We start from the raw sequence: 26,661 nt of genomic DNA, 5'->3' as shown, positions 1-26,661 counted from the left end.
GGGAAGTGACTTTTCAGATGAGTCTTTTGCATAAACCTATGGACTGAACTACCAAAATGTGTGTAAAGTATAAAGCTGCTCATGCATCAATATTTACAACAATGTAATGTTTGACAATATGTCAGTCACATGGAGCTTTTTTATGCAGGAGGACTTTTACTTTTGATACTTTAAATACTTTAATACTTTTGCCTTTTTGCTAAAGTAGACTTAAGATGCAGGACTTTTACTTGTACCTGAGCACAAGTAAACATACAACATTACATTTAATAATTGGTACCGTTACTTTGGTGAGAAGTCTAAATAGTTCTTCCAACACTGGTGATTGATGAGATCTTTCACCAAACCTCCCTCTCAGAAATCCCATTTTAACATTTCCTTAGAGCAAGGGCGCCATCTGCTGGCTGTGCAGGTGTTCTGTGCATGAGTGTGATGTTTGACATTTTAATAGTTCAGATCTGGTTGTTTTGAATTTATTTTATGATTTATTTTATTTATTTATTGACTTGCAGTGGGAGAGGAATAATTCAGATGCTTTACTTAAAGAAAATAACTAACCACACTGAGTACGCCACTACAAAGAAAAGGCCTACATTTATGTTACGACTTTTTCAAGAACCTTTAAGAAATATTATACTTTGACGTTTGTGACAAACTATACGATACCTTTTTAATGACATACTATACTATGACATTTTTAAAGCATTTTTATGACACACTATTCCTTTTTATGACATACTATACTGTGACTTATTTTATTTCTGAAATACCATATGATGACTTTTTTAATGATGTACTATATTATGACATTACATACTTTACTATGACTTTCACAATGAGAAAGAGAGACACAAGGAATGATGGAAAACAAAGAGAGGCTGTTGTGGGCAAGACCACATAATACTATTCTATGAAAATCACTTTTTATGACATAATATACAATTACTTTCTTATCACAATTTTATGACTTACTATACTATGAATTTTTACGACATAATATATTCTTTACTTTTTTGATGACATTTTTTATTTTTACGATTTTCTTTTGACATACTATGCTATGATTTTTTATGACCTACTTACTAAGCTGTGAAAATGTTTCATTACATTTTAATGAAATATGCTAAAGCTGTTGGTGACATACTTAACTGACTTTTTTAATGACATACTATTCTATGACTTTTTATGACAAACAATACTATGACTTAAGATATAATATGATGATTTTTTTCACATTTTTATGACATACTTTACTATGACATTTGTATGAGATTTATTGTTCTGACTTTAGTGACAATCTATACAATGATTTTTCATGAAATACTATACAATGACTTTTTTATGACATACAATACTATGACTTTTTAAAAGCAATTTGGGATCATTTTTATGACGTACTTTACTATGACTTTTAATGATTTTTTCCATGACATACTAAAAGTCTTTTTTTACTATATGACTTATAATGTTAAGACTTTTTGTTTCGACATACTATGACTTTTTTTACACATGCTACATGATTACTTTTTTCATCAGGCTATACTGTGACTTTTTTCGACATTTTCATGACTTTTTTTCAAATGCTATTCAAGTTCAATTAGCTAAAATTTAAGTACAGTAAATTTACAAATGACTTATGAAAACTTACTTTGAAAGTTCAGTGTTAAATCCATTAATTTAACATTTTTAATTAAAAGTGAACAGTAAGTTGCAGCATATGGAGTCAAAAGCAGGAAATATGTTGATGAAATACTGGAGCTGTAGACCTTGATCCCACGATCGCTGTGCTGACATACTGTTTAAACCTCGATGTTACCTCTGCTTCGGCTCCTGGTTTGTTTACTGATGGATGCATACCCCACCATTACATGCCAGTATAGCTAGAAAAAACAACAACCATACAGTCAGTATTGCAAACTGTTTATTCGTAGTAAATGAAAAGTGTGCAATTCAGTGAGTGGGGAGAAAGAGAGGACAGAGGTGTCGGGGACGGTCGATGTCTTTGGTCCATTCTCTGGTGGAGGGGAAGTCAATGAATCGGTGGGAGACAAGAAAAGGCACTTGAGTTTACAGTTGTCTCAGAAACGTTGTCTTGAGAAGGACGACACAAGGTCTACTGGAAGAAAGAATGAACTAAATGTTTTAACTTCCATTATGCCTAATATGAATATCACATACAAAATGCCCCATGTGAGCACAAAATTATATAGCTACATAAATGTATATACAGTAAGGAATCAGAAAATAAAGTAGAGTGGGAATAAGTAGAAGAAGAAGAAGAAGAAGAAGAAAATGAGAAGTGTTGGATTAATCCCCTTTGGAATTCTTTACAGGCAGAGGAAAGAAAAAAGGCAGGAACTTGAAAACAGGACAAAATGATCTTTGGTGATAACCTAATATTACTACAGTTTGGAATGTAAAACAAAAAAAGTGGATAAAGTGAGGCAGACTAAATCTACTCTTTGAGCCTTGATTGAACGAATCCAGCACCTCCAGTGCACACTGGAGATGTGTGGAATAAAAGCTGATTTGTTTATCATTTGTCCTGCAGTCCCCCAAAACACCAGTCAAAAAAGTCTTTACCAACTCTGAAAGCATTTAAGGAAAAGTTTGACATTTTAGGAAATACACGTTTTCACTACATTACTGAGTGATAATAAAACAGGTAGCTAAGCTTTGTCCAACAAACAAAACACAATCCACCTAGCAGCCCCTTTTAAGCTCACCAGGGCTGTTAAGTGTTTTTTTGTCACGAGGAGAGGAAACAAAGCAGTTTTTAGCCCCGTTCAGGACTGTCTGAGTGGGAGACAGCCTAAACATTTGCCAAAGCAACCAGTTATTCTTCATTATTGAAGTCTTTGCTACTGTTAAACCATTTACTGTTGGAAAACACTTTCGATAAAGCATACATTTCTCCTTTCTGTTGCTTGTCAAAGTAAGTTTTTTTAGTTGCATTGGCTCATTACTGCGCCCTGATCCACTGCAACCACTGTTGATGAGAACCACAGGTGGTTTTTTTCCCCCAACGCACACAAGGGGCAACAATGAGCCCAAACTAAACTGAAACACACACTTCTACAAGCGACACAAAGATGAGATGTATGCTTTATCATAAGTGTTAACAAACGGTAAGAAACGAAATGAGCGTATTTCAAAAAATATACTATTCCTGTTGTCATTACAGCACATATTTACCAACGATCTCAAAAAAGTTAACGCTCTTCTCTCCCCAACATTAAGTAAAATAATAACTGAAGTAAAGACTTAATCTCAAATATGAAGAAAAATATCTCTTTGATCAGAAAACCACAAAGAAACAAAAAAAGGGGGGGAGAGAGAACCTATTATAAATTCATTTTTTTTCCAAAAGTCTGCTCGAAGGAAGACGACACATTATGAAGAAAATGCAGCAATTATGTAACAACCAGTCTGAGACTACAGCCTTGCAGCTCCACTTACTGTATGTACAAAACTACAAGAAGATAAGAGATGCGCAAACACCAGGGGTCCCTGTCCCTTAAATAAGAGCCCACTGCGACAAAACCGATTGAAAACAGGCCCAAACATCAGCAATGAGGTATACACCAGCTGTGGGCACTACCATGAGAATTAACCTCAACAAAACAGCCTCAAAGCATCTTGGCAGCCATAGAAAAAGAAATATCTGTGAAATCAATACAACCTTCCAATGCATTCATCAGTTTTTGATCAGTTCTATGTTCACACAGGGGATAAAGTGAGAATATAAAAAAAGGGGAAGAGAAGATCTTATTCTCACACATATTTATAAATCGCACACCCGCTCTACAAGTACCATCTGCTAAAAAGCCGCCATGATGCAGACATCCATGTCTCTAGAAAGGCAAAGGTGAAGTCTCTCTGTGACTAAAGGCAAGCATGTCATTAATATGCCATCCATGTGCATTTAACAACATAAAGAAGAAACGGTGCGTGTGGAAGAAAATTCATCTGAATGAATGTCAAGGACTAAATATAGAACAGCATGTGAACAGTCTCCTTTGATGTGAGTTCTAACATGTTTTTCAACAGCAGGTTGAGCCCTCGCTTACAAAATAATGGACAGAAAGCCAACAACAGCACACAATCACACAGATGGCCTTTCGGAGGGCGATACATTGCAGTCTTAGCCAATATTTAAAGCAAAAGCTTGACATTTTGGGAAATGTGCATTTTTGTTTTCTTGCAGATAGTTGGATAAGTTTGATAACAATCTCGTGTCAGTACGGTAAATATGAAGCTACAGCTAACAGCTGATCAGATTAGCTTAGCATAGCATAAAGACTGGAAACAAAGGAAACAGCTAGCTTTGCTCTGCCCGGCACATAAACCCTATAAAACCGCAACTTGTAGTTTTTACACTTATAAAAAAAAAAAAAACTAACAAGATAGAAAGTGTTAAATTGTGAAATTTGGATTTTATGACATTCGGACAGGAAACAAAGCCGTTTCTAACCGCTTTCAGTCTTTGTGCTAAGCTAAGTTAACCGTGTGCTGGTGCTAGTTTCAAATTTAGTGGTCAAATATGAGACTGGTATCCATCTACTTATCCAACTCTTGGCAAGAAAGAGAATGAGTCATTTCTCAAATGTCAAACTATTGCTTTAAAAAGGGCATCCTCTGTGTCCTCGGAGTTAAACTCAAACACATTTAAATCCTAGTGTTAATGAGTTCCCTATGGTTTATAGCAGCCATATGAAAAGCTCTGGATTACAGTTTGATATGTTTCATTTTTCTAACCTTGTAAAGATTAACGATAGTCTGTAGTGTTGATTGCATGTCTACTCTCCTGATGACAAAAACCTCTGTTACTGCTAGAACTACTTTCGTACTTTCACTTCGCTTTCCATCGTGAAGGTATTGAAATGGTTCTGGGTGACAAGAACAAAAAAACAAAACAGAGGTGCTAATCAGAGAGATGACATAAGCCACAGCAAAAACAGAAGTACTAAGAGTTCAGGTTCAATAGTGCACAAATTGTTGCAGGTAATCGAGTCAGTCTCTGGCAAAACATCCGTAACAGAGACTGACAATAGCATAGCAATGAGATCTCTCAAAGAGGGCCTAAAGATAGAAGCTGTTACCTTAGCCAGGAAGGGAGAAATGCAAAAGGAAGAACGAATACAGAACAGTGAGAGCTTTTCAAGTTTGAAGGATGAATGGATAGATTTAGAGAGGTGGCATTACAGCTCAACTAACGGAAATATGTAAACTTGTATTCTATTCTTCATTGTAAGGAGTTAGTAGAGGGGAGAGTGATGAGGGTATGGGGAGGGTATTGGGAGGGGGATGCAAGGGTTAGTAGATGGGTTTGATTAAGCACAGGATTTCCAATGTCAAGGGCATTGCGTCCGTGGAGGCCTTTGGGGCAGCCCGTTATTAGAAGGTCGGTCAGTTGTTGCCCCTTGTGTGCGGTTGTGGGAGGATGTAGAGGAATGGTGGGGACCTCTTGAGCTATTTGAGTGCTGGGAAGGACCAGAAGAACCCCCGTCACTCTGGTAGCGGTGGTTAGGACGACCGGCGTTTCTCTCATTGTAGGAACTGCCGTTATACCTCTGACCACCTGAGTGATATCCTTGTCCCTGGAAAGTACGCCTGTTGCCTTGGAAAATCTGAGAATTTGGATAATCACAATTCAGTGAGCGACTAAGATTTATTTCCATTGCTAAAGTAAGTAAACATCTGTACGGTCTGATTGAAAACACAACTGCTTTGCCGTCTGACCTGTTTGTTTGGTGGAGGGCGGTGGTGTTCACCGAGGGAGCTTTGGGTCTGGGTGGGAGGAGGAGGAGGAGTTTCCAGCAGACTTGGGCTGGTGACAGAAGAGGACGTGGAGCTACAACGGGACCGATTTGAATAACCTGTACGTGGATGGTAAACTGTAGAAGAAACAACACGGTAAATCACTAAAAGTACAACCTGGGACCGGTCTCATGAAGCATGATTCCTGATTTATCTTAGTGCACCAAGTAAACAAACCCAGAAAAGCTCTCTGTTAGCATAGTCTGTATTTGGGATTAAAAGAGGTTCTGGGTTTGGGTTGTAAGTGTAAACTAGTTGCCCTTACAACGTTTGACTGAGAAATGTGGTGAAATCTTTGGTCATCAATCAAAAAATATTTCCAGTCTTTAATAGTAAAAACAGAACTTTTTGCTCTATTAAAGACTGCAAATATATTTGTATGTTCTGTTGAAGTTTGCTGTTCTCCGTCTGAGAAGAGCCTGATTGAGATCCATACTTCTGGAAGAGAACCTTTTTTCATCCAAGACATTTGTTATCACACACAGTCTACAGGTGTCTTTTACTCAGTAAAGATGACCAGTGAACATAATAATCCTTCATTATGAGACAGATCAGAGCTTTAGTTCAGCAAGGTTGCTTAAATTCTGATGCTTACATGAATAAATATGTGTTTCCCAGAAACAACAGTGATTACCTTGCTTCCTCTAAAACTACATGATGCCAATGTATTCCTTTAAGACATTTCTTTTAGTAAATGTTCAACCAAAGGAAGATCAGTGGGACTTAGAAGAGAATATTAATAATAAGTATGTGAATAATATATAGTGTCGTGCCCATGCCTGACATGCATTTGATTTATTTTAGTTGCCAAAAATAAAACAGGTTGCTGCAAACTTTTTTAATGAAATGTGAAATATAATGATTGCTTTATTAGCCACTGTAAATGTACTTCTGGTCTGCTGAGACACAGCTGTAATTGTGGATAAGACTTTTTAAAATGCCGAAACTGAAGAGCTAAAATGCTGGCTTTCCTGATTCGTGTGAATATATGTATGATTAATAAAAATAGGGAGGAGTATTTTTTTTAAATAAATTTTCACTACGAACACAAATGAAAAAGAAAGAAAATGAAAACTGTACCTGATCCAAACCCTGTGATGCTTGTCTTCAGTGGTTCAAGATCAAACGTAAATCTTAAAGCCCTCCCGAGGTCTTCATCATATTTGCGCTCACTCACAAAGTGCTGAGAAAAAAAAAAGAAAAGAAGAGACAAAATATTATATTCACCATCAGCATGCTCCAAAATGCTTTATGTATTTTTTTTTATTTCAATTATCAGTTCGGTTTGTTTTTCACCTTGAGAAAGACAACAAATTTGCCTTTTAATTTGCTTTCAACAGTTGCTCAACAATAAATACCCATTTCAGATTAAGCGGCTGTGTAATAAACAAGAGACAGACGAGGCCAAGCTGTAGCAGCAGCAGCAGCATTGTTTAAGTACCTTGATGTCTGCACGCAGTTCACCTAACTGCTCCTCAGACATGGATGCCGACTGGTCAGTCAACCTTCTGAGCTCCTCCGCTCTCTTCTGCCGGGCGTCCAAAATTAACACTGAAACAAAACAAATGTGATCTTTAACAAATATGAGCATATTTTCATGAACCCAACAAGACATTCTTGTGAATCGTGTCTCTGAGTGCAATAGAAATTCTGACAGATTAATTTCTCAATAATTTGTTTGGTCTACAGAATGTCATAAAATAATGAATAACACGTTTCCTGAAGGTGGTGCCTTCAGATGTTTAGTCCAAAACCTGAAGGTATTCACTTCTTTGTCACATAAAATGTTTTATTATGCTTTAAAAGGTGATATAAATGATTAATCAAATATCAGTATAGCTGCAGATTAATACAATTATTATAATGTTACGTTCTCAAAGTCTCCAAAGTTTCATTACAGCTGTTATCCTTGCAGTCACAGTAAGTTTCGTTTTTCTGTAAGAACTCAGCTGTCTATTGATATGACAAGTACAAAGTACAGATGACTCAGCATCTAAAAAGACAAACAAGGGTCAGAGATAAAGCCATTTTCAAAGCAAGATACCATGTACACTGCTATTCAGCATCTGCAATCTCCTGCAACAAAAGCTTCACTGGGTCAAGTCAGATATCGGAGAGGAATACTCTACAGGTTTGAATGGTCTTCAATGCTTCTAGGTTGTCGAAAGTCTGCTTTTCAAATAGATGTTAATCTGTATGAAGGGTTTGTTTTGTACACTGAGAACAAAACACAATGAAATGGTTCACCTAGACTGACAATTGAAATGGCAGAAACAGACAAAGGTACCTCTGAGCAACAGTTCAATGGGAATTGAATAAATCACCAGTCATTGGTTATAAAAACGGAAAGCTTGGCATCAAAATGTGTGCAGATTTGAGGAGGAGAGTGTCAAGAGTATAAATATAGAGTCTGAATAAAGCTGGAATTAACAGGCAACGTATTGCTTTAGCACAGCTCTTCTTCAAACTTCTCAATAGAAATAGAGGGTTAGTACTATTTGAATAAACCTCCTCAATATAACCACTGAGTCACCTGCGTTTTTCTGGACTGGAAAACAAATTCAAAATCCAAGTTCCAACAGCGTCATCTCCTGTCATGCAACACTAGCCGTGTTTAAGTGCTTTGGGAAGTATGGCCTATAGAGCCAACTTCGGCAAAACTACGCCGTAGCCGAGTTTATTCCCTCCACGGAGACTTATTTAAATTTTTTGTGCCATTTCAAAAGTTTGCTTAATATTCAGTTGGCAATGGAATGTAACCATGGCTACTGTGGTGATCACTTCAATGTAATGCTGGTAAAGGTGGGGCTAATTTAAATGACATTATATATACGGTTGAGTAGTTTGATAGATTTCCTCATTTGAATCATAATACCTCAACCCATAATAATAGAATTCAATTTGTTTGTTGACTATATGTTGAATTTATAATATGCAACGTTACTAGTAACTTAAGGTGTCAGATAAATGTAGTGCTGTCAAAAAAACAATATTCGTAAGTATGATACAGCAAAAAAATGCAACAATTTACATTTACTCAAGCACTGCATTACTTTAGTGAATTTACTACTTTCAACTGCTGAAGGACATTGTTCCGTTTTCCCTTTTTTTGTCACTATATTGATCAAACAATTCATTTAGAAACTAATTGGCAGATTAATGGATGATTAAAATAAACTATTTAGCTGCAGCACTAAACATTTGTACCAGCTACAGCTACCTGGTAACGCAGGTACCTCCAGTATAGACCAATAAGGACTGGACTGTACTCATCAATAAGTATTTTGGGGGATTTAATTGTTGCGGTTTGTATATATACATACAGATCTGTTTATAGAGGTTATATAGGAAAACCATTAGTTTAACCCAAGTCTAACACGAGAAGGAGATTAGTAGAAGGCAGATTTTGAGGAAACCTGGCTTTTGTAATGTCGAAGAAGTACTAGAGTTTCTTTGCTTTCCTCTCAATCCCCAAATCACCTCACACAAAGACAGCATTGAGTCTCCCTCGACACCTGACACTATTCACTTTTTCCAGGCCTGGAACACACAACACTCTAAACTGAGAGGACAGAATAAGAGAGAATGGCCTACTTGTACAAATATGCAGTCCTGCTCTGTCATGTTACACACACACACACACACGCACACACGCACGCACACGCACACGCACACGCACACGCAGACACGCACACACACACACACACGCGCGCACACTCTCGGTAAATCAGGACCCCGAGGGCACCACTGCAGTTTTGAGGAAACTGGGACACGGCAATTTCTTTTACTACCTCTCCGGAAGTGTTTGAGGTCAGATTCTCCAGGCCGTTGAATGAGGTGATCATTATATGGGAAGAATACTAACAGCTCCTGGGTGGTATGTGAGAAGCAGGGCTTTGGTTCAGTCTACATACTTGAAAAAAGTACATTACTTACAGGCCTCTGCTTTCACTTTGTCCATTTCTCCCAGTAGAGTCACTTCTCTGTCCATTAAACTAGAAAAAAAGAGAGAATGAGGAAGAGGGGTCATTTTTCTATACTTAGTGCAATATAAGAAAAGAGGCACTGAGACTGTGAATTCATTCTAATAACATTAAACATATAGGCAGCTGCACACTTAAGGATCAGAAACACAGCAGCGTAGCTGAATGATAATGCAAAACAATTCAACAGTTAAGAATCAATACATGAAAGGAGGTTCTATACAGTGCCATTATCAAATGATAAATCATATCCAAGAGTTATTATTTTGTATTGTACCACAATATAATTTCTCCTAAGTTACTAAGACACAAAAAGCTGAAGGATAAAATAATAAATTCACAGCACAGTTTAAAACAAGAAGAGTAGTCTCCTTTATAAGCATAGGAACCCTTCTAGTTGTACATGACAAAAGTGGAGTCCTTAAAGGTCACAGCTTGTAAAAAGTGAGATCTTCATTTCTTTTTCATTATAAAACAGGTCAAAGACCTACATAAACACCGTGAAAGTATTAAAACGCTCACTCATCGAGACATACACAGCACATATTCAAAAAATGTGCCTTTAAACGAGCTGTACGGTCGCGATGTTTCAACTATACAATATATAGAGCATTTGACAGTTTTAAATGTAAACATTCTAAATGTGAAATTTTATTTAATTTTTAAAAAAATATTGTACTTCTAACTTCACTACATTTATCTATAATGAGTATATGATAATACAAAGTATTGTTAAACAGTGAATAAACCACGAAACAGTACAAAATTATACAATATTTGTATAAAACTACATTTTTGAATGAAGGTGTTTTTTTTAAACTGTGGTATTATAGTATGTGTGTAAAATATCTTGGTAGCCAACTTCAATTAAATTTAACATAGCAGGATGGTCAGAGCGTCGGTCATTTTATGTGTACCGTTGCCATGGCAAAGAACTGTGACTGCTGTAGTGGACTAACTCATTCTATTTCTACGGTCAATGCACAGTGCTGAGCGCCATTTTCTTTTGAACTAGTCAAATGGCCACAGCAAATAGTTTGTGTGTTCTACTCTCATTTTATTTTTATGATCGCGTCTCTTTACACAGCTATTGGCCAGGTGTGCAGAAGTAAAACAGTGCAGGTTTTAACCTTCTCCCTCAGGCACTCAAACACTTTGTCCCCCATTCTTTACAACTATGTCCGCCCCATCTTGCGTGTACAAACGAGTGAATCACCACAAATGCCTTAAAAAGGAGAGAAAAGTCTTGCACCATTATCCTCATTTTAAAAAAGATTTATGGCAGTGTAATGCAGTCTTACGCATGTTCGTCCTGTCTATGAAGTTTATAAGCTAATCAAAGCGCAAGCTAAAGTGAATGGAGCCCTTCCTTTGCACTGTGCTGGCTTAGAATAATTAGGAATATTTACAGAAAAGTATCTACTTATAGTTGCAAAAAATGATTACAGTATTTTAGTTTTATATATATATATATGGGTATAGTCGTTGTAATACTCTGCTACCCTCTAGTTTGTCTATTTGACTTGCGACACCAAGAGGGTTGTTAAATGCTACCAAAGGTTCAACATATAGAACAGTCTGACCAGGAATGTCTTGGTTTATCTAATCCAATCTAAAAATGCCCGCTGACACTCTTGACGTTACAGCAAAACCTAAAAAAAACTAAACTAAACTAAACTTTTCTGGTATGGTTTCCTTTAATCATGAGTAATCAGGGCCCCCACCATTAAAGGTCCTGCACCATTGGAAAGTACCACCCCTGAAATAGGAACTTGATCCATCTTACAAGAACTAAATTCTTCAAAAGGTTCTTGGTACCTTGGAAAAGCTCCTGCGGTAGAAAAAAAAGCCCTCACAATGTTTTGTTACATCTCACTTTTCAACATGCCAAAATATTCTATTATGTTAAGATCCAACCACAGCCAAGACCAGAAGCAGATTTTAGGAGAAACATGCTCACCAGCTCTGGAGCTCAGCAAACGTATGCTTCATCCTTTTGATTGAGGAGTCCATCTCCTCCTTCACCACTATCCTGTAGCGAGTCAGTGAGACGGTGCATCTCTGCAGGTCCTTCACAGAGCGGTCAATGTTGGGAGCTGAGAAGTAAACATGAACTTAGGCACACGTTGAAGAAGGAGTGCTACAACACAATTTGTCCCATATTCGGTTTTACCTGTACCTTGTTAACAGCACACCAAAGATATTCTAAAATACTACATGCAGGATAAGATCATTTAGGAGGTAAGAAGTATTTGGTGTCTAACCCATCTTCTTGACTCCCGATGACCCTTGCTCATCAGTGGTGGGTGGAAATGGGGAAGAGGGTGGATGTGGATGTGAAGTTGAGCCTGTCCTGTGTCGGTTCTTGTTGCCTCTAGGACCCTGTTGATTCCTCCCTCCTTTCTGTAAGGGGGGACTCGGAGCGCTACCTTGACTTTCTGCCTCTGCACCTGTGAGAAGATTTACAACAAGTAAAGTAAGTATTTCCAAACTAACTTTCCCACAAAAACTGCTTAAAATAGAGCGGAGCCAAATTAGTCCACAAGTTGGTCAGAGTATTTGGCTGTTTAGTCACCAAAAGTCTGACACAAAAAATGGTGAGATTTGAGAGGATAATTTCTATAAATAAATAAAAACATAGAAAAGGTATTGTACCTAAACTGAAGAACATTTGATCCTTAGAATACTAGACATCATTCAAATAGCTAAATAAAGCCACCTGTTTCGCTGTTTGTGAGCAAGTTTCATTCACAAAAATGTTACCAAGGGGTTAAAGCAATCATTTTAACAGATAAGAGCTCTGAATCCTGAAATCAGCAGATGGAAACAAACAAATGACGTAGTGTCAGCAGTCATATTAGGGGACCCGAAATATTACTACAGCTATCAATGCTGAGTCATCAGAGAAGTATTGTACTCTGACATTAATAAAGGACAAGGAAAAGTTTGACATGCAGTTAAAATGGTGCGTGATTCAGCCATTCCTCCTTTTGCCTTCATCATATATCAGAGCTGTGCTTACCGGTGGTTTCTGATGTAGCGGGTTCAGAGTCCAGCTCAGCTGCATCCAGGGAGGCGGAGTCCAACTGTTCACTCAGAGAATCAAGTGACTCTCCATCCAGGACTGAGCCGTTGGCATGAAAGCCGTTCACCTCCTCCTTGCCCTCCTCAGGCGGTGTGGCCTCAGGTGGAGCAGGCTCTGCTGCAGCCTCTGGCTGAGGTTTGGGCTTCTTTTTCTTCTTGGGCTGAACAACGAGATATCAATGTCAAACCTCTTTGTTCAAATTCTCTTTGTTCATGATCTCTATCTTAAATCAGAGCGGTGATTCAGAACAATAATAAGTTTTGGCATTCAGATTCAGAAGCCACAAAGTTTACAAATAATGAAGAGCACTACTTTTAACATAAAGCCATTTCTTTCAAATAGAGCCGACATGATTATGCTTACTCAACAAAGAGACACTCAAGGTGCAGGCTTTCAGGTTCTCACCTTCTTTTTGCCGGTAACATTCCACTCCTTCAGGATCTCAACTGCACTGCCTGGGGTGTAAAGCAAACAATAATTATGACGAAGGTGCCACATGACCGACTTGAAACCCGTCTCAATATCTGATTGCCCTAAGGTTTTGTTTAGCCACCGCTAAATAAGGAACAAAGCAGTGTGACGTACATTGGACAATCTTATTTGTTCTATAAATAAATCTTCAGAACTAAGAGGCATGCAAATGACACTCAGACTTCTGAATGCAAAGCATGGCATGCATGAGTTGATCTCAAGGGCTTGTTAGGCACAAGCAATATGGGCGGGATGCCAGGTCCGACTTCAATGAAGTACACTAACAACGTAGTGCTGGAAATATATAAGTATACAAGTAGAATTTTGTATTCATGTAGTATAATGATCACCATCTTCAAGGCCTAGTAATTGTTCTAAAAAAAAATGCAACTGGTTAATTGCAGATCATTTGTGCCTACCAGTATCACACTGTATTGAACTGTGAAACTAAAATAATTGAACTTGTGTGTGTGTGTGTGTGTGTGTGTGTGTGTGTGTGTGTGTGTGTGTGTGTGTGTGTGTGTGTGTGTGTGTGTGTGTGGATGCTGAACCTTGTATGTAGAGCACTTTAATGATAAGGGTGAATAGGTACATAATAATGTTGAGGTGTTCTGTTGCTGATGTTCTTGGTGTGGATGTATTTATCTGTTTAATGGGAACGTAATTATTTATAATTAGACTTAAACTTCATACCTTCTAAGAAAGCTTGGACGGCCTTGTCAACGCAGTTCTCAAAATGCTGCAAGACCAGTACAATCTCATTGTTACTTTTGTTGGGGACAACTGCTCTGACGGCACTGATCTGTAAAGAAAAAAAACAACACAAAAGGTATGAAATGAACAGATTTTAACATCAAACAGTTAAAAGATTCAACATTTAGTGTAAATTTACAATGAAGGCATTTTGACATTTAAATAACATTTGGCTTATAAACACAGCCCTTTGCTTTGTTTTCATCATTTATTTGACAACTTCACAACTTTAATCACCGTTTTATGATAAACTAGCATCGGCCATTTGCTTTTTATTACCTATTTGGGAAACTGTCTATGTGTAAGACATGAGCACCAACTGGAGGAAGTTTACCCTCATACTCGGTATAGATGAGCTTGTCATCACTCAAACTTAAAGCTGTAACGTTAGAGCAAGAAGGACGATCCATCGGGATAAAACCACAACACTCACCAACAACGTTCAGTGTCTGGCAGGTCGATCTGCTCCCACAAATGGGCTTTTCTGTCTGTGTAATGATGTCTGTATGACATAACGCTCAGAATAGTCACAGCCAAAACAAGCTTTCTCCCAACATTTTCTACAAAGACGTAACCAGTGCTTCTCTTAAAAGTTCAGAGACTTTAAACAAGAAGCGCTTGGAGCGGCTGGACAAAAGAGGCTGAGCGCTCAGAAAAAAAAAAGATGCTGGGTGCAGCGCCTATTCTCTGGGCGGCTGCATTCCTATGACCACAATGAGAACAATTGAAAAAGAAGCTGGCGCTTGGAGTATGTAGTACATGTCAATTGCATTTACTGCAAACAGAGAAAGACATGTAAACTAACCAGCAACTCCAATGCAAATATTGACATAGTCAATAGTTATTAATAAGAACCAACGATTTGGCTCTACTTTTTATTATTATATTCCTTTATTGATCCCCATGGGGGAAATTCGAGTGTTGCAGCAGCTCAACTACACAGACACAGACAATAAATACACATACTATACAACTACACAGACAATAAATACACATACTACACAACAAAACAAACATCGAACAGAAATAAGAATAAAAATAGATAAAAATAAAAAAAAAAAAATGTACAGTATATACACATGGGGGGGGGGGGGCTGGTCAGCATGTTGACAGACTGTGGTCTCCGCTGTTGTTGTACAGTCTGATGGCAGTACTTCACTGCAGTTTTGTTTCAATGTAACTCAAAACATGCTTTTAAGCACAGAAACCACACAAAACTTTGTGACTCCACTGTGTGCTGCCCCATTTTCCTGATGCCTAGTTCGTACTGCACTACTTGAGCCCTGATTTTCTATTCGCCGACAGTTTTTGGAGCTCCCCGACAAAAGCCAGAGAACAGCGGCAAATCTGCGTTGGGTCAGCACTCGGGTGCCAGGTGTGATCTGTTCAAACACGCCAGCCTCCGGTGCATCTCTGACACACTGGAGGACTTGTTGGTGCCCCTGAGAGCGCAAAAAAGCAGGTTTAGCGAAAATTTGGGGAGGAGTCGCCTGTAACAGTCTCCGATATGTGTTTTATTTGCAACTTTAACCAAAGTTGTTGTTTCACCTCGAGTAAAAATAGATAAACAGTAAAGATGTGCAGAAACAGGCTATTTTGTGGGCATGGTATTACATGTCACTTCTCACGTGTGATTTTGTGACAAAACGTAGCTTGGCGAGCAGACGTAATCCTCTGGGATTCTTCCCGGTGAAAGTTCTTTTAGTGTGTGACTCATTTCATGTAGTATGAAAACCAAAACGACTTCAAGACTCCCAATTAAAAGACAGTAAGTTGTGTGGTGTGAACAGCTCAGAGATCTGATGACTTTGAATGTCGAGGAGTACGAACTTGGCTTTAAGTTGTTCCATTATAGATTAACAGCTTTAAAAAGGATAAGGCTCGTCATTAGTCATTTTTTTTCAAGGGATTTCAGACGTTGAGCTATTGAACATCAAAATACCAGTTACAGAAACTATTAAATTGACTCCCATTAAGACAAGACTGTCTCTAAAACAATGCATTTCTCCTCTGGCAATACTATGACTGTTGCTCTTCCTCTGACATCCTGCCCTCTCAGGTTTAATGTTGCCAAAACTGCTGTGCAGAGCCCAGAACTAATGAAACTGAATATCGAGGCTTAGGAGGAAATACTCCAACACATAATGGAAATGTTTGACTTTTGGAACAGATTAGAAACATTGATATTTAAACAAATTTGATTTATGTTTCAAAATTAACCCTTTACAAAAATACCTGCCAGTAATGTGCACTGTGTATACTTCTTACCTTCTCCTTCATCCTCTCAGCTGTTCCTCCCTGGGACATGGCCATTTTTGACCGAGTGTCAAACACCACCCCTGACGTGTCTGGAAAAACATCACATAAAATACAAACTCCATTGTCTGCTCAGGCCTTGAATCCTATTTGCAATTCACTGTAGAGCATCATTTGCAAAACAAAAAAACCCCATACAGCTTCAGAGATTTCCAGGAAAGAGTAGTAAGCTACTGTGTTATGGGTCACGTTATACGACAGATTTGTGCTTGGGAGGACATTTGTCTTAAAAACCAAGTAAAGAGCTGAAATTTGCGAAGCCATTTTAATCTATATGAAAAAAAATTAAATCACCACCTATTCAACTTAAGTCGATCAATCAAAAAAGTTGAGAAAACATTTGATTTGTTTACTGTAGGAAAAAAAAAAGGTTATTTTCTATCATTAAAGCAAACTCTTCCGTGCCTGAACAGTCTTGAATCTGCATCTGAATTAAATTCCTAAAACCAATGAAGGCTTTCAACAACACCTCAGGAGGGTTTCTGTCATCAAACAGTTACAGTAAAGATAAAAACTAAATATACATTTCCAACAAACGACAATTCTTTTTGAAAACTGCTAAACGAAAGCTTACAGCTGAGTATGAGTCAGGGTAAAGTCCAAAGTTAATCTATGTCCATTTAAAGACAAGACAGGGGGAAAAAAGCTGGCAGAGCATTATTGAAAAAAAAAAAAAAAAAGAAGCCTTGTAAAAGTCGTTTTCTTGGGCATGAAAGTAGGTTAATGTTACTGTAAACCTCCTGAGCATTTCTCTCTAGAGTAATTAAGGCCCTGATACCGATAGTGAGCCGATACTGACTCAAACAGCTGGATTCTGTTATCGTGGCAATGGAGATGATCTATTCAAATAAATTCAATCTTCATATATTATATACATAATATACTCTAAAAGTAATGCAGTCTGTTACACTACACTTGTAATATTAGGACTAAATTAATTATCGGTTATGTATCAGTATATTTGTGGTTTTATCAAAATCTATGATTTACCTAACTTAAACATTCTTCAACTAAATGCTGCAGCTATATATATATATATATATATATATATATATATATATTTTCAATAAAATATAGATTTTTATTTTGCTAATGTCTTAACAAAAGTGAATACATACCCTTCTGGTTTTTCTTTGCCATATTTCAAACAGAAATATCCAGGCAACAGATGGTTGTGTACTTCCTCAAGACTGTGATAACACTTCAAATATGCTTAAGATGGTGTTCAAATAAGGGCTCCAAGAGAAGTCTTATTCACTTTGAGTGTTTGCTTGTCAGAGAAGATGCCAATAAGGCTCACAAAGTTTCTCCACGAAGTTGATCCAAAGCTGTGAGGGGAAAAGGAAATACAAAAAAGAAAATGTTTTTGCCCCATGGACTAGAATGTAGAAAAGAAACAGGTCAAAGCAGAAATGCACAGATACCAAACATCCACTTTTGAAACAGCCGAAAATATGAATGCAAATGAAATCCATTTCCTCTACGAATGAAAAACAGATTTCAATAAGTTATTGTCTGTCCGGCAGAGCATTCTTGAAAAAAAATCTGTAGTTAATATTGTTCTTGGCAGAAAGACTGCATTTAGTTAAGGGGAGGGGAGGTGACGTTAGCAGGACTTCAGAGAAACACATCTTTGAATGGTAGTTCCCTTTTCTCAGTTCTCTACAGGAGCGGTGGCTGAGAATGCTGTAAGGGCTACACCTAGACGGGTAAAAAAGAAATGAAAACCATCGCTTTTTCTGGAGCTTATGATGGAAGAGTTGCACGTGCACAGTAACAATCGGTACCAACTATGTATACTGCAGTTTGATAAAAGAATTCTTCAACCAGACCTCCAGCAATCTGGACTCTCTGATGAGTCAGCTGTTTGCCAACTTTTAGGTTTCTCTTTCTGACCCAGGTCCTCTAAAAAACGAAACTTAAAAGCTTTTACAAACACACACCCTGTTGATTAGGACTTGGCATGCGAAGCACTCCGGGTTCCACCACACCTCTACCGACGTCAAACTATACATGAGCACAATCAACAAGCGACACTGCAGTGGTGGCTCATGCAAAACACTAGGATGCATTATGTTTATCAAGAGGGATGGTGATTGAGTCTTCAAGAGAGAGCCAGGTGCACTTGTAATGAAACTCAAAAGAAGTGCTAACTCAGCACTCAAATGAAACTGGCGACTGCAAAGTTTGAATTAAAGAGTTCACAAATTTAAAATAATGTGGATATGTGTGGAAACATAGAGTTAGAAAAAATTTGCCACATATAATGATAATCTGTGAATAATTACAGCAATTTTCAATGTCGAATTGTGAGAAAATGCTGTATTCAGCTTCAAAAATTTCGAGATGTCCTGCTAATCGCTTTTTTACAACATATTACAGTGAAGGTCTTTGGATTTTAGACTGGCAAAACCAGACATTTAAAGACATCAGCGTGGACTTTAAAAAGCTGGGAAGGTCATTTAATAGACCAATAAATTAACCTGGAAAAATAGTAGTTAGTTGCATCCCTAGACATAGTAACATACAGTCAATCAAACAAGCCTGCACTTTTCACTGAGGTCCAATATGAGATTACTTTGATACATATTTCATCACCACAGCCAAATAATTCTGCTGACAAACAGGTAGAAACCAGGTGCATCTGTGTACTACCCTGAGCTTTCCACTTTGCACTTATTGTATTTGTATTAGTTTGCTGCACTTATTGTATTTGTATTAGTTTGTTCTTGCACTGTACTTTTGCTCTGGTTTATGCTCTTAGATGCTTGTTTAAGAAAGGAGATGCACTTATGACTTCTGGTGACTAGTAGTTCTCTTGAATACCTATGTTGAATACACTTATTGTAAGTCCCTTTGGATAAAAGCGTCTGCTAAATGACTGTAATGTAATGTTCTTAAGCTTGACCCATACGTGAAATGAAAAGTTGGGATATCTAGGCCTCCTGATGCTTCAATTTTGACCTTCATTAATGAATCCTTTGCTTGCTTGTCCCTTGTTTTTTGGGGGGAAATGCAGTACTTGAATTGCTGGAATACCTAAAACAATTGTCCGACTACATTTACAAGGAACTTGAACCATGGGGGGTAAGAAGTACTAACCTCAGCCTTCCACTTAGCACTTATTGTTTTCGTAGTACCGTAATCTGCTTCTGCACTGTACTTTTGCTGTGGTTTATGCTTTTAGATGCTTGTTTAAAGAAAGGAGATACACTTATGACTTCTGGTGACTAGTAGTTCTCTTGAATACCTATGTTGAATACACTTATTGTAAGTCGCTTTGGATAAAAGCGTCTGCTAAATGACTGTAATGTCATGTAATGTAATGTGTCCAAAGTCTTTTGCACTTAAAAATGGAGCCCTATATGAAATATCCCAATTAAAACAGGTAACGTTGCATTAAAGCTACAGCTCATCAGATAATGACCCCTGTCATCAATCGTCGCATTTAACCATCATTCAAAGTCCGTGCAGTTTGTCTTGCTGTATCAAAATCAGCCTCAAGACATCTGCACAGACATGTCCAAATATCCAGGGTTTCCTGCAATCACAGCAAAAACAATTACCAATATCCAACTGCATGTCACTGTTAACTAACCATCAGTACAATGCCTTATGAAACATGACAGTGAAATGGTCTCTTATTCAAACTTCCAGCTGGATATCTTGAGGACACGAGAAGGGTTCACATGACGTGATGGGGCTGAAGTCCGCACACTAGCCTGCTAACATCCTCTAACCACTGTGGGATCAGCTCTGCAGGTCTCAATAATTTACCAATGCATTTCTAAAAACAACAATGCTAAATGCGACATAAACTAGAAACACCTTTTCCATGAAGGGGACCAGTGAGTGCAGCCGGAGCTAGCCCGCAGCTAGCAGACAGCGTCCATCACCAATGCTCCGCTGTAGCGCAGAGCTAACGCTACAAGCTGCAGCTACAGCATGACAACGTGTCAGTGTATGCACTCAGGATTACATACGTACTTGATGTTGGCAGGAAAACTGAAAGGTAGAGTCGGAAAACAGGTTACCACCGCCTCCTCCGCCGCCAGCCGTCTGTAATGCCGAGCAGTCTGCTGTGGGCAATATTGTACCCGACTAGACTCCATCGGGGTTGCCAGGTTTGCGTTCAAGGAACCTCCCTTGTAAACAACCAGTTTTGAAAAAGGTTTCCAAGGCCATGTACAGTAGCAGTCAAAGGTTTGGACACACCTTCTCAATTATGTGGTAAACAAACAAATGCTCAACAAAGCAGAATATGTTTTATATTTTAGATTCTTCAAAGTAGTTGAATGAGAAGGTGTGTCCAAACTTTTGACTGGTACTGTATGTTCAGTTTACACATAAATATAGTTCTATTTTTATATTTTGCACCTACTTGTTCATACAAAATTATTCTAGATTTATTTTTGCATTAATTTGTTTAGTTTTGTTGTAATTATAAGTCTATTTTAACTAAATTGTTCTTTGAACTGAGTAAACCGTAAGTACATTGAGTGCAAACAAAGTCAAATTTGTTGTATGTGTACATATACTTTGCCAATTAAGCTGAGTCTGATGTTGATTAAATTAAACTATACAATTTTAAAACCTTAAATTGTTAATTCACAGAGTTTTTCTGATGAGTTACTGCATCCTAGTCCCACCCCAACTAAATAGCTAATATACAGTACCAGTCAAAAGTTTGGACACACCTTCTCATTCAATGGTTTGTCTTTATTTTTATTTTTATTTTTTTCTACATTGTAGATTAATATTGAAGACATCCAAACTATGAAGGAACACATATGGAATTATGTGGTAAACAAACAAATGCTCAACAAACCAGAATATGTTTTATATCTTAGATTCTTCAAAGTAGTTGAATGAGAAGGTGTGTCCAAACTTTTGACTGGTACTGTACATACAAAAGCACCAAGACAATCCTTGATGCAGTGTAGATAATAGTCTGATAATCTTGGAAAAGGAAAACATTGCATTACAGTACCAGTCAAAAGTTTGGACACACACCTACAGTGAGCACTATTGTAGTGGCTGATGTGCAACTATGCCATCAAAACCCATGCATATACAAGAAAACAACATTTGAATAGCTGTCCACTGTAGTGACCTCTATGCATGAAAGGGTTAATGAAGTTCTTATTTTGCAGATGGGGTGGTCTCTTTTTGGCGTGCCTTGTGTTTGATTATTGGCTGTAGAGTGGTGTGTCTCATGATTATTATCTGTTGCAGATGTGCTGCGGTCTCCCCTGGATATACACCTGGTTACACAGATACATTTATTTTTATTTGTTTAGCGAAAGGATCAAAATGGCTGAATAAGGTCGATTAATGAGTTGGAGAATAAGATGGTATGTTTACAACCTGGGAGGATTCATATGTTTTTAGTTCATGGGCATATCTTACAGAGAGATAGGGGTGTACACCATAAAAATAAATGAAGGAATAAATAAATGGGCATGTAATCAAGCAAGATGCCAAGTGGTGCCATGGTTGAATAGCGTTATGCTTATTGTGGGATTTGTTTGTGTGCTGATTGGTTACATTACATTACAGTCATTTAGCAGACGCTTTTATCCAAAGCAACTTACAATAAGCGTATTCAACATACACTTGGTGTGTTGTCTGTGTTACTGCCGGCTGTGCAACAAATTGCCCCTCTGGGTTAGTAGACATTACTTTACCCTCCAGTACAATAGTTTAACTTCATTGCACAAAAGAGGCACACATGTCTTTCTTTTTTCCATGACACATGAAAACCTGGGTGACAAAAAACTATTTTAGTTATGTTTATGAAAGTGGCCTTGTTTGTCAGGTCAGCAGCAATGTACCAAAGTCTCTGATTTTAAAACTAGGACAGAGAAACTATGTTTACATATTTCTACTTCTATGTCTTAGGTCTCAGACATATGTCCCAGCACCATCATCATCCGGCTTATATGGTAGATTTGCAGTAAATGAAGTGTGGTCCCAAGTTTAAATCTCAAGTGCAGATGCAAGCTCATGTTTAAAGGCCAGTGCAATAGTTTAGTATTGCACATATGAACCAATACAAGAAATGTCACTCAACTTTCCAGGGATAGACTGCATGAATGGGTCACTATACAAACCTAGGTTTGTATATTAAGTATATATACTATCATATATTACATCATCAGATTATTATTTGGCATGCATTAATGTAAGAGCATAATTCTACTGTTGTAATTGTAACTGGGGTGGAGTTTAGTTTGAACTATTTTGTATAGGATTTCAACTAATGATTATTTTAATTGATTAATTGTTTGGTTTGTAAACATTCTGAAAATAGTGAGAAAATCCTTTCAAATTGAAAAAAAGTTGCTGATTAATTTGATATCAGCTTAATAATTAACTTTAATTAATTTTGCCAGCAGTACTTTTATATACTTGTTTTATTTATAACACAGCATAATGTGGGTTTTTTGTATGCACAAATCTTAATTGCAATATATCTAAAGCTAGGAAGCACAATGAAATACAGTAGGTAGAAGTGGAAACTATGTGCAGCTACAGACCAGGGCGATGCCCGCTTCAACCAGCTGATCCATCAAGTGTTAAAACCCCCGCTGACAGCACAAACCTGGCAACCCGAGCTCCACGTCGTCATTTCCGAAGTTGAAGAAAAGGGTTCGCACGTTTTGCTTCCTCTTAACGCCCGATTGCACACACACACCCACCCACACGCACACACACGCACAGTTAAGCGTTGGTTGTTTAGGAGCGTCTTCGACTGTCACGCGCATTGTTTACACTCTAATAAACGTCAGTTGAAGCGGCCATGACGTAGTTGTGAAAATTCCATTAATTGCGTGTGATCAAAGTGAGCGCGGGCACGTTCGGCGGACGAGCGCAGCAACACGTTTACGTCACACCAAAATGGCGACCCCCTATGTGCAAGACGAATCTGGTAAGGGCTGATGCATGGTCCAGACCTTTGTCTAAATGAAACAAAACCCACCTCATTAAACAGAGCGACCTCAATCACGTCTTTTTTTGTATCTACACATCTGGCGTTTGTAGTTTGGACGTTTTGTTTAGCAGCTAGCTAATGCTAACGGCTAACCTGATGCTGTCCACTATCGGTACTTGGCTAGCTAGCTATTGCACTTCATTAGCGCTAGTTGCTAACATGAAAACACTGTGATATACATGTGGTGCTGCCAGGAAAACATTGCATTTGTTACTTGGGTAACTTTAGAGTTAAAGGGGATTCAATCAGCCCCATTAAATTTTGCATAACAACCTGACACATGAGCAAGCTAACGTTAGCTAATGAGCTATTTCTGTAGTTTTATTCATGGGAGATTTTGCATGGTTTTCTTCCATAGTCTTTTATCTAAAGTTTATATAACGCAGTACACGGTTGAGTTACATGAGAGAGCCTGAATGTGCATTTCGTTCTAATAATTGTATCCTACTTATTACATTTAATCTAATATTAAAGGCTAGCGTTCATTCTGTTTGTTTTACTCATGAGAGGAAATTAAAATAATTAGATTGACTCTGCCTGAATGCATCTATTCAGTGTCATGTATGATGTATCTACAAAGTATATCTCTTTGAAATGACTGGTGAACCTATTCAAGATGATGTTGAAATGGCAGTGTTCATTTACACAAAAATCTGCTCTTCTCACAAATTATAGATGAGGCCTATAATGAATTAGGTAACTATGGTTTGGCATTTCACAAAAAAAAAAAAGAATCTCCCAAAAAAGCGTTTGAGAAACACTGTTCTAAAATGTTGTACCTGTTGCTCTTCAGGGAAATACATTGCTGCCACTCAGCGACCTGATGGAACATGGAGGAAGCCGAGGCGGGTGAAGGATGGTTACACTCCACAGGAAGAAGTACCGGTGTAAGTGCAGCTCTTCTTTCCCTAACATAAAGATCAGGATCTGATTGTGAAAGTAGCAGGGGTCGGAAGAAACAGGGATGCTCTGATCAGAGGTGGTTAACAAGTTACATGTACTCAGTTACATGTACTCAAGTAACTTTTTTTGAGTAAATTGTACCTGTCAGAGTAGTATTAATGCAGCATACTACTCCCACTACTGGCCCTGATAGATTTTGAATGGGCCGATATTTATTAGAAATGGCAATATGCCCTAATCAAAGTGAAGACATTTTTATCCTTGCACCTCATTTTTTTAACTTGTGTGTTTCTTGCTGTTTCAGCTATGAAAACAAGTTTGTGAAGTTTTTCAAGGGCAAACCAGACCTGCCACCTGGGATGAATCCGTCCGAGGCGGATCCAACAAAGCAGAAGATTCCCGGTTGCGGGGACGTTGACACGGCCGGTCTCTCAAAGGCTGCCAAACGCAACATGAAACGTAAAGAAAAACGAAAACAGCAGCACCAGGACGGGGACGCAGACGTGGACTCGGTGAGCGACGCCGTCGAGAATGTTTCCATTTCAGAGAGCCGCGAGTCTTCAAACAAGACGGCGGCGCCGGTTTCTGTCTCGGCTCCCGATGACTCCTTAGCAGATGCAGCCGAAAAGGCCAAGAAGATCAAAAACCTGAAAAAGAAGCTGCGGCAAGTTGAGGAATTGCAGCAGAAAGTGAACTCAGGGGAAATAACAGAGCCAACAGCGGATCAGTTGGAAAAGCTGGGTCGGGTTAAGGTCTTACAGGATGAGTTAAAGCAGCTTGAGCGTGATTCTTGAAGCAATAAAGGAAAGCAGATGAGTCGGACAAACTAAACGTACAAACTACATACGGAAAGACAGTGAAGGGACCTTTGCAGCTTTGTGATCATGACTTCCATTAAACATTATTCTACCTATTTGATATTCATCATGAACGCTGGAAGTGAGCACAGCCCCAGCACCTTTCAAGCAGAGAATGACAGGAAGTCCTCGTAGCAGGCATCTCATCTTCAGCACTGACCAGCCTGTTTTCTAGTTTCAGATCTCCAGATAACAGTGTGACTCCTGCTCAAACACTTGTATCGGCCAAGCCACTCATTTATGAATATCTTTTTAAGACCGCATTGTGAATTGCTTTGTGCTTGTCTGTCCTTTTCCATTTTGTACCTTTCATATCATCAGGTATTAATTACACATACAATATTTTCTGTTAAAGAGAATATAATTTGATGATTTGTCAACATTTTTTTGTCATTGATTGGATGGCCTCTTGTAGTTGCACTAATGTTGAGCCACTGTCTACACAGTCATTACATTAAAACTACATGCTGCGTAAAATGTTTATCTCATATTGTTTTTTTAGCGGTGGAGTGAACAAACAAGCAACTTTATTTTGGAAGGCAGGATGTTAAACAAATCTATAATTTGGTGTCATTGGATATTTTGTAAACAAGTTATCCACTTAAAGGATGATGCTGGTGTATTTTTCCTATTGTCAACAAATCCCATGAAATGAGTTATTCATTCATTGATCCTACCAACCAGTATTGTCTGTAGCCAAAGCCTGATGGAGTTTATTCCTCTGTGCCATAGAGCTCCATTGTTCAAACTAAAAAACTAATAAAAATGCAATAAAATACATCGATGAGCCACACTGTTGCATTTGGTGACATGTTCCTTTTATTATGATGAACATGGACACTGGTTACTTTGAGTAGATCCCACATATACTGTCCCGCCTCCGTAAATACTTTAACTAGAGCACCAAATGTGTAATAATCCGTGGCTGAAAATTGTCCTGTTAAACTCCTGTTAAAGCTGAAGCTACAGTGCTACATGTACAGCTGTTTTAGGAAAGAAACGACATGTGACCTGTTATTAAATATGTACTCTTTCAGTAAGAACAAATGGACAATAAGAAGACATAATTCTTAAAGTAGCACTTTCTATGACAAGTGCAATAAACAATGAATACGGTGGAGTCCATAAACCCTAATTTTACGTACTGATTTCATACTAAGAACTATTTATATACAGTATATACTATACTTTTCATTAAAAATGTCCAATTTGATTGTGATTTAGCATTAAAATTGAATCGGTAATTAAGTTAAGAAACTTTTATTGTTTTACATGTCTGAGTCTCTTTCCCATCCGTCCACAAATTTTTCTAAAGAAGGCGTTCTCTGTCTCCATTCAGAGGATGATTTGTAGCGATGGTTACATGGGGGCGTCATTGTTTTTCCTGTAATGGGTTTTCTACATAGTGAACAATATAATTAGCTGTTGTCTCACGGAGGAAGTGTGGTTAGTTGTTTTCCTCATAGAGCTGCAACCATG

At 38.0% G+C, this 26,661-nt stretch overlaps 2 protein-coding genes across 4 annotated transcripts; one reads left to right on the top strand and one right to left on the bottom strand.

Annotated features, from left to right (window-relative positions):
• Positions 1-1,904: 1,904 nt before the first annotated feature.
• Positions 1,905-20,524, bottom strand: spats2 (spermatogenesis associated serine rich 2). Of its 2 annotated transcripts, none has more exons than XM_054609878.1 (13): positions 20,412-20,524; positions 17,547-17,756; positions 16,381-16,460; positions 14,053-14,161; positions 13,294-13,343; positions 12,826-13,048; positions 12,068-12,253; positions 11,764-11,899; positions 9,757-9,815; positions 7,262-7,371; positions 6,901-7,003; positions 5,743-5,897; positions 1,905-5,630 (listed from the first exon to the last, which is right to left on the bottom strand). In XM_054609878.1, exons 2-13 carry the CDS (start codon positions 17,566-17,568, stop codon positions 5,355-5,357), a joined length of 1,509 nt encoding a protein of 502 aa, XP_054465853.1. In that variant the 5' UTR covers positions 17,569-17,756; positions 20,412-20,524; the 3' UTR covers positions 1,905-5,354. The 2 variants fall into 2 exon arrangements, with proteins under 2 accessions (XP_054465853.1, XP_054465852.1); XM_054609877.1 differs by having other exon boundaries at positions 20,416-20,524.
• A 2,529-nt stretch (positions 20,525-23,053) lies between these two features.
• pym1 (PYM homolog 1, exon junction complex associated factor) lies at positions 23,054-26,652 on the top strand. 2 transcript variants are annotated; one of them, XM_054609426.1, is made up of 4 exons: positions 23,054-23,359; positions 24,098-24,118; positions 24,216-24,309; positions 24,630-26,527. In XM_054609426.1, exons 1-4 carry the CDS (start codon positions 23,329-23,331, stop codon positions 25,117-25,119), a joined length of 636 nt encoding a protein of 211 aa, XP_054465401.1. In that variant the 5' UTR covers positions 23,054-23,328; the 3' UTR covers positions 25,120-26,527. The 2 variants fall into 2 exon arrangements, with proteins under 2 accessions (XP_054465401.1, XP_054465402.1); XM_054609427.1 differs by lacking the exon at positions 24,098-24,118 and having other exon boundaries at positions 24,630-26,652.
• The last annotated feature ends 9 nt before the right edge of the window (positions 26,653-26,661 follow it).

This window comes from Anoplopoma fimbria, chromosome 12, assembly GCF_027596085.1.
Source record: "Anoplopoma fimbria isolate UVic2021 breed Golden Eagle Sablefish chromosome 12, Afim_UVic_2022, whole genome shotgun sequence".
Classification (NCBI taxonomy): domain Eukaryota; kingdom Metazoa; phylum Chordata; class Actinopteri; order Perciformes; family Anoplopomatidae; genus Anoplopoma; species Anoplopoma fimbria.
This window is presented reverse-complemented; position numbering and strand designations above follow the sequence as displayed.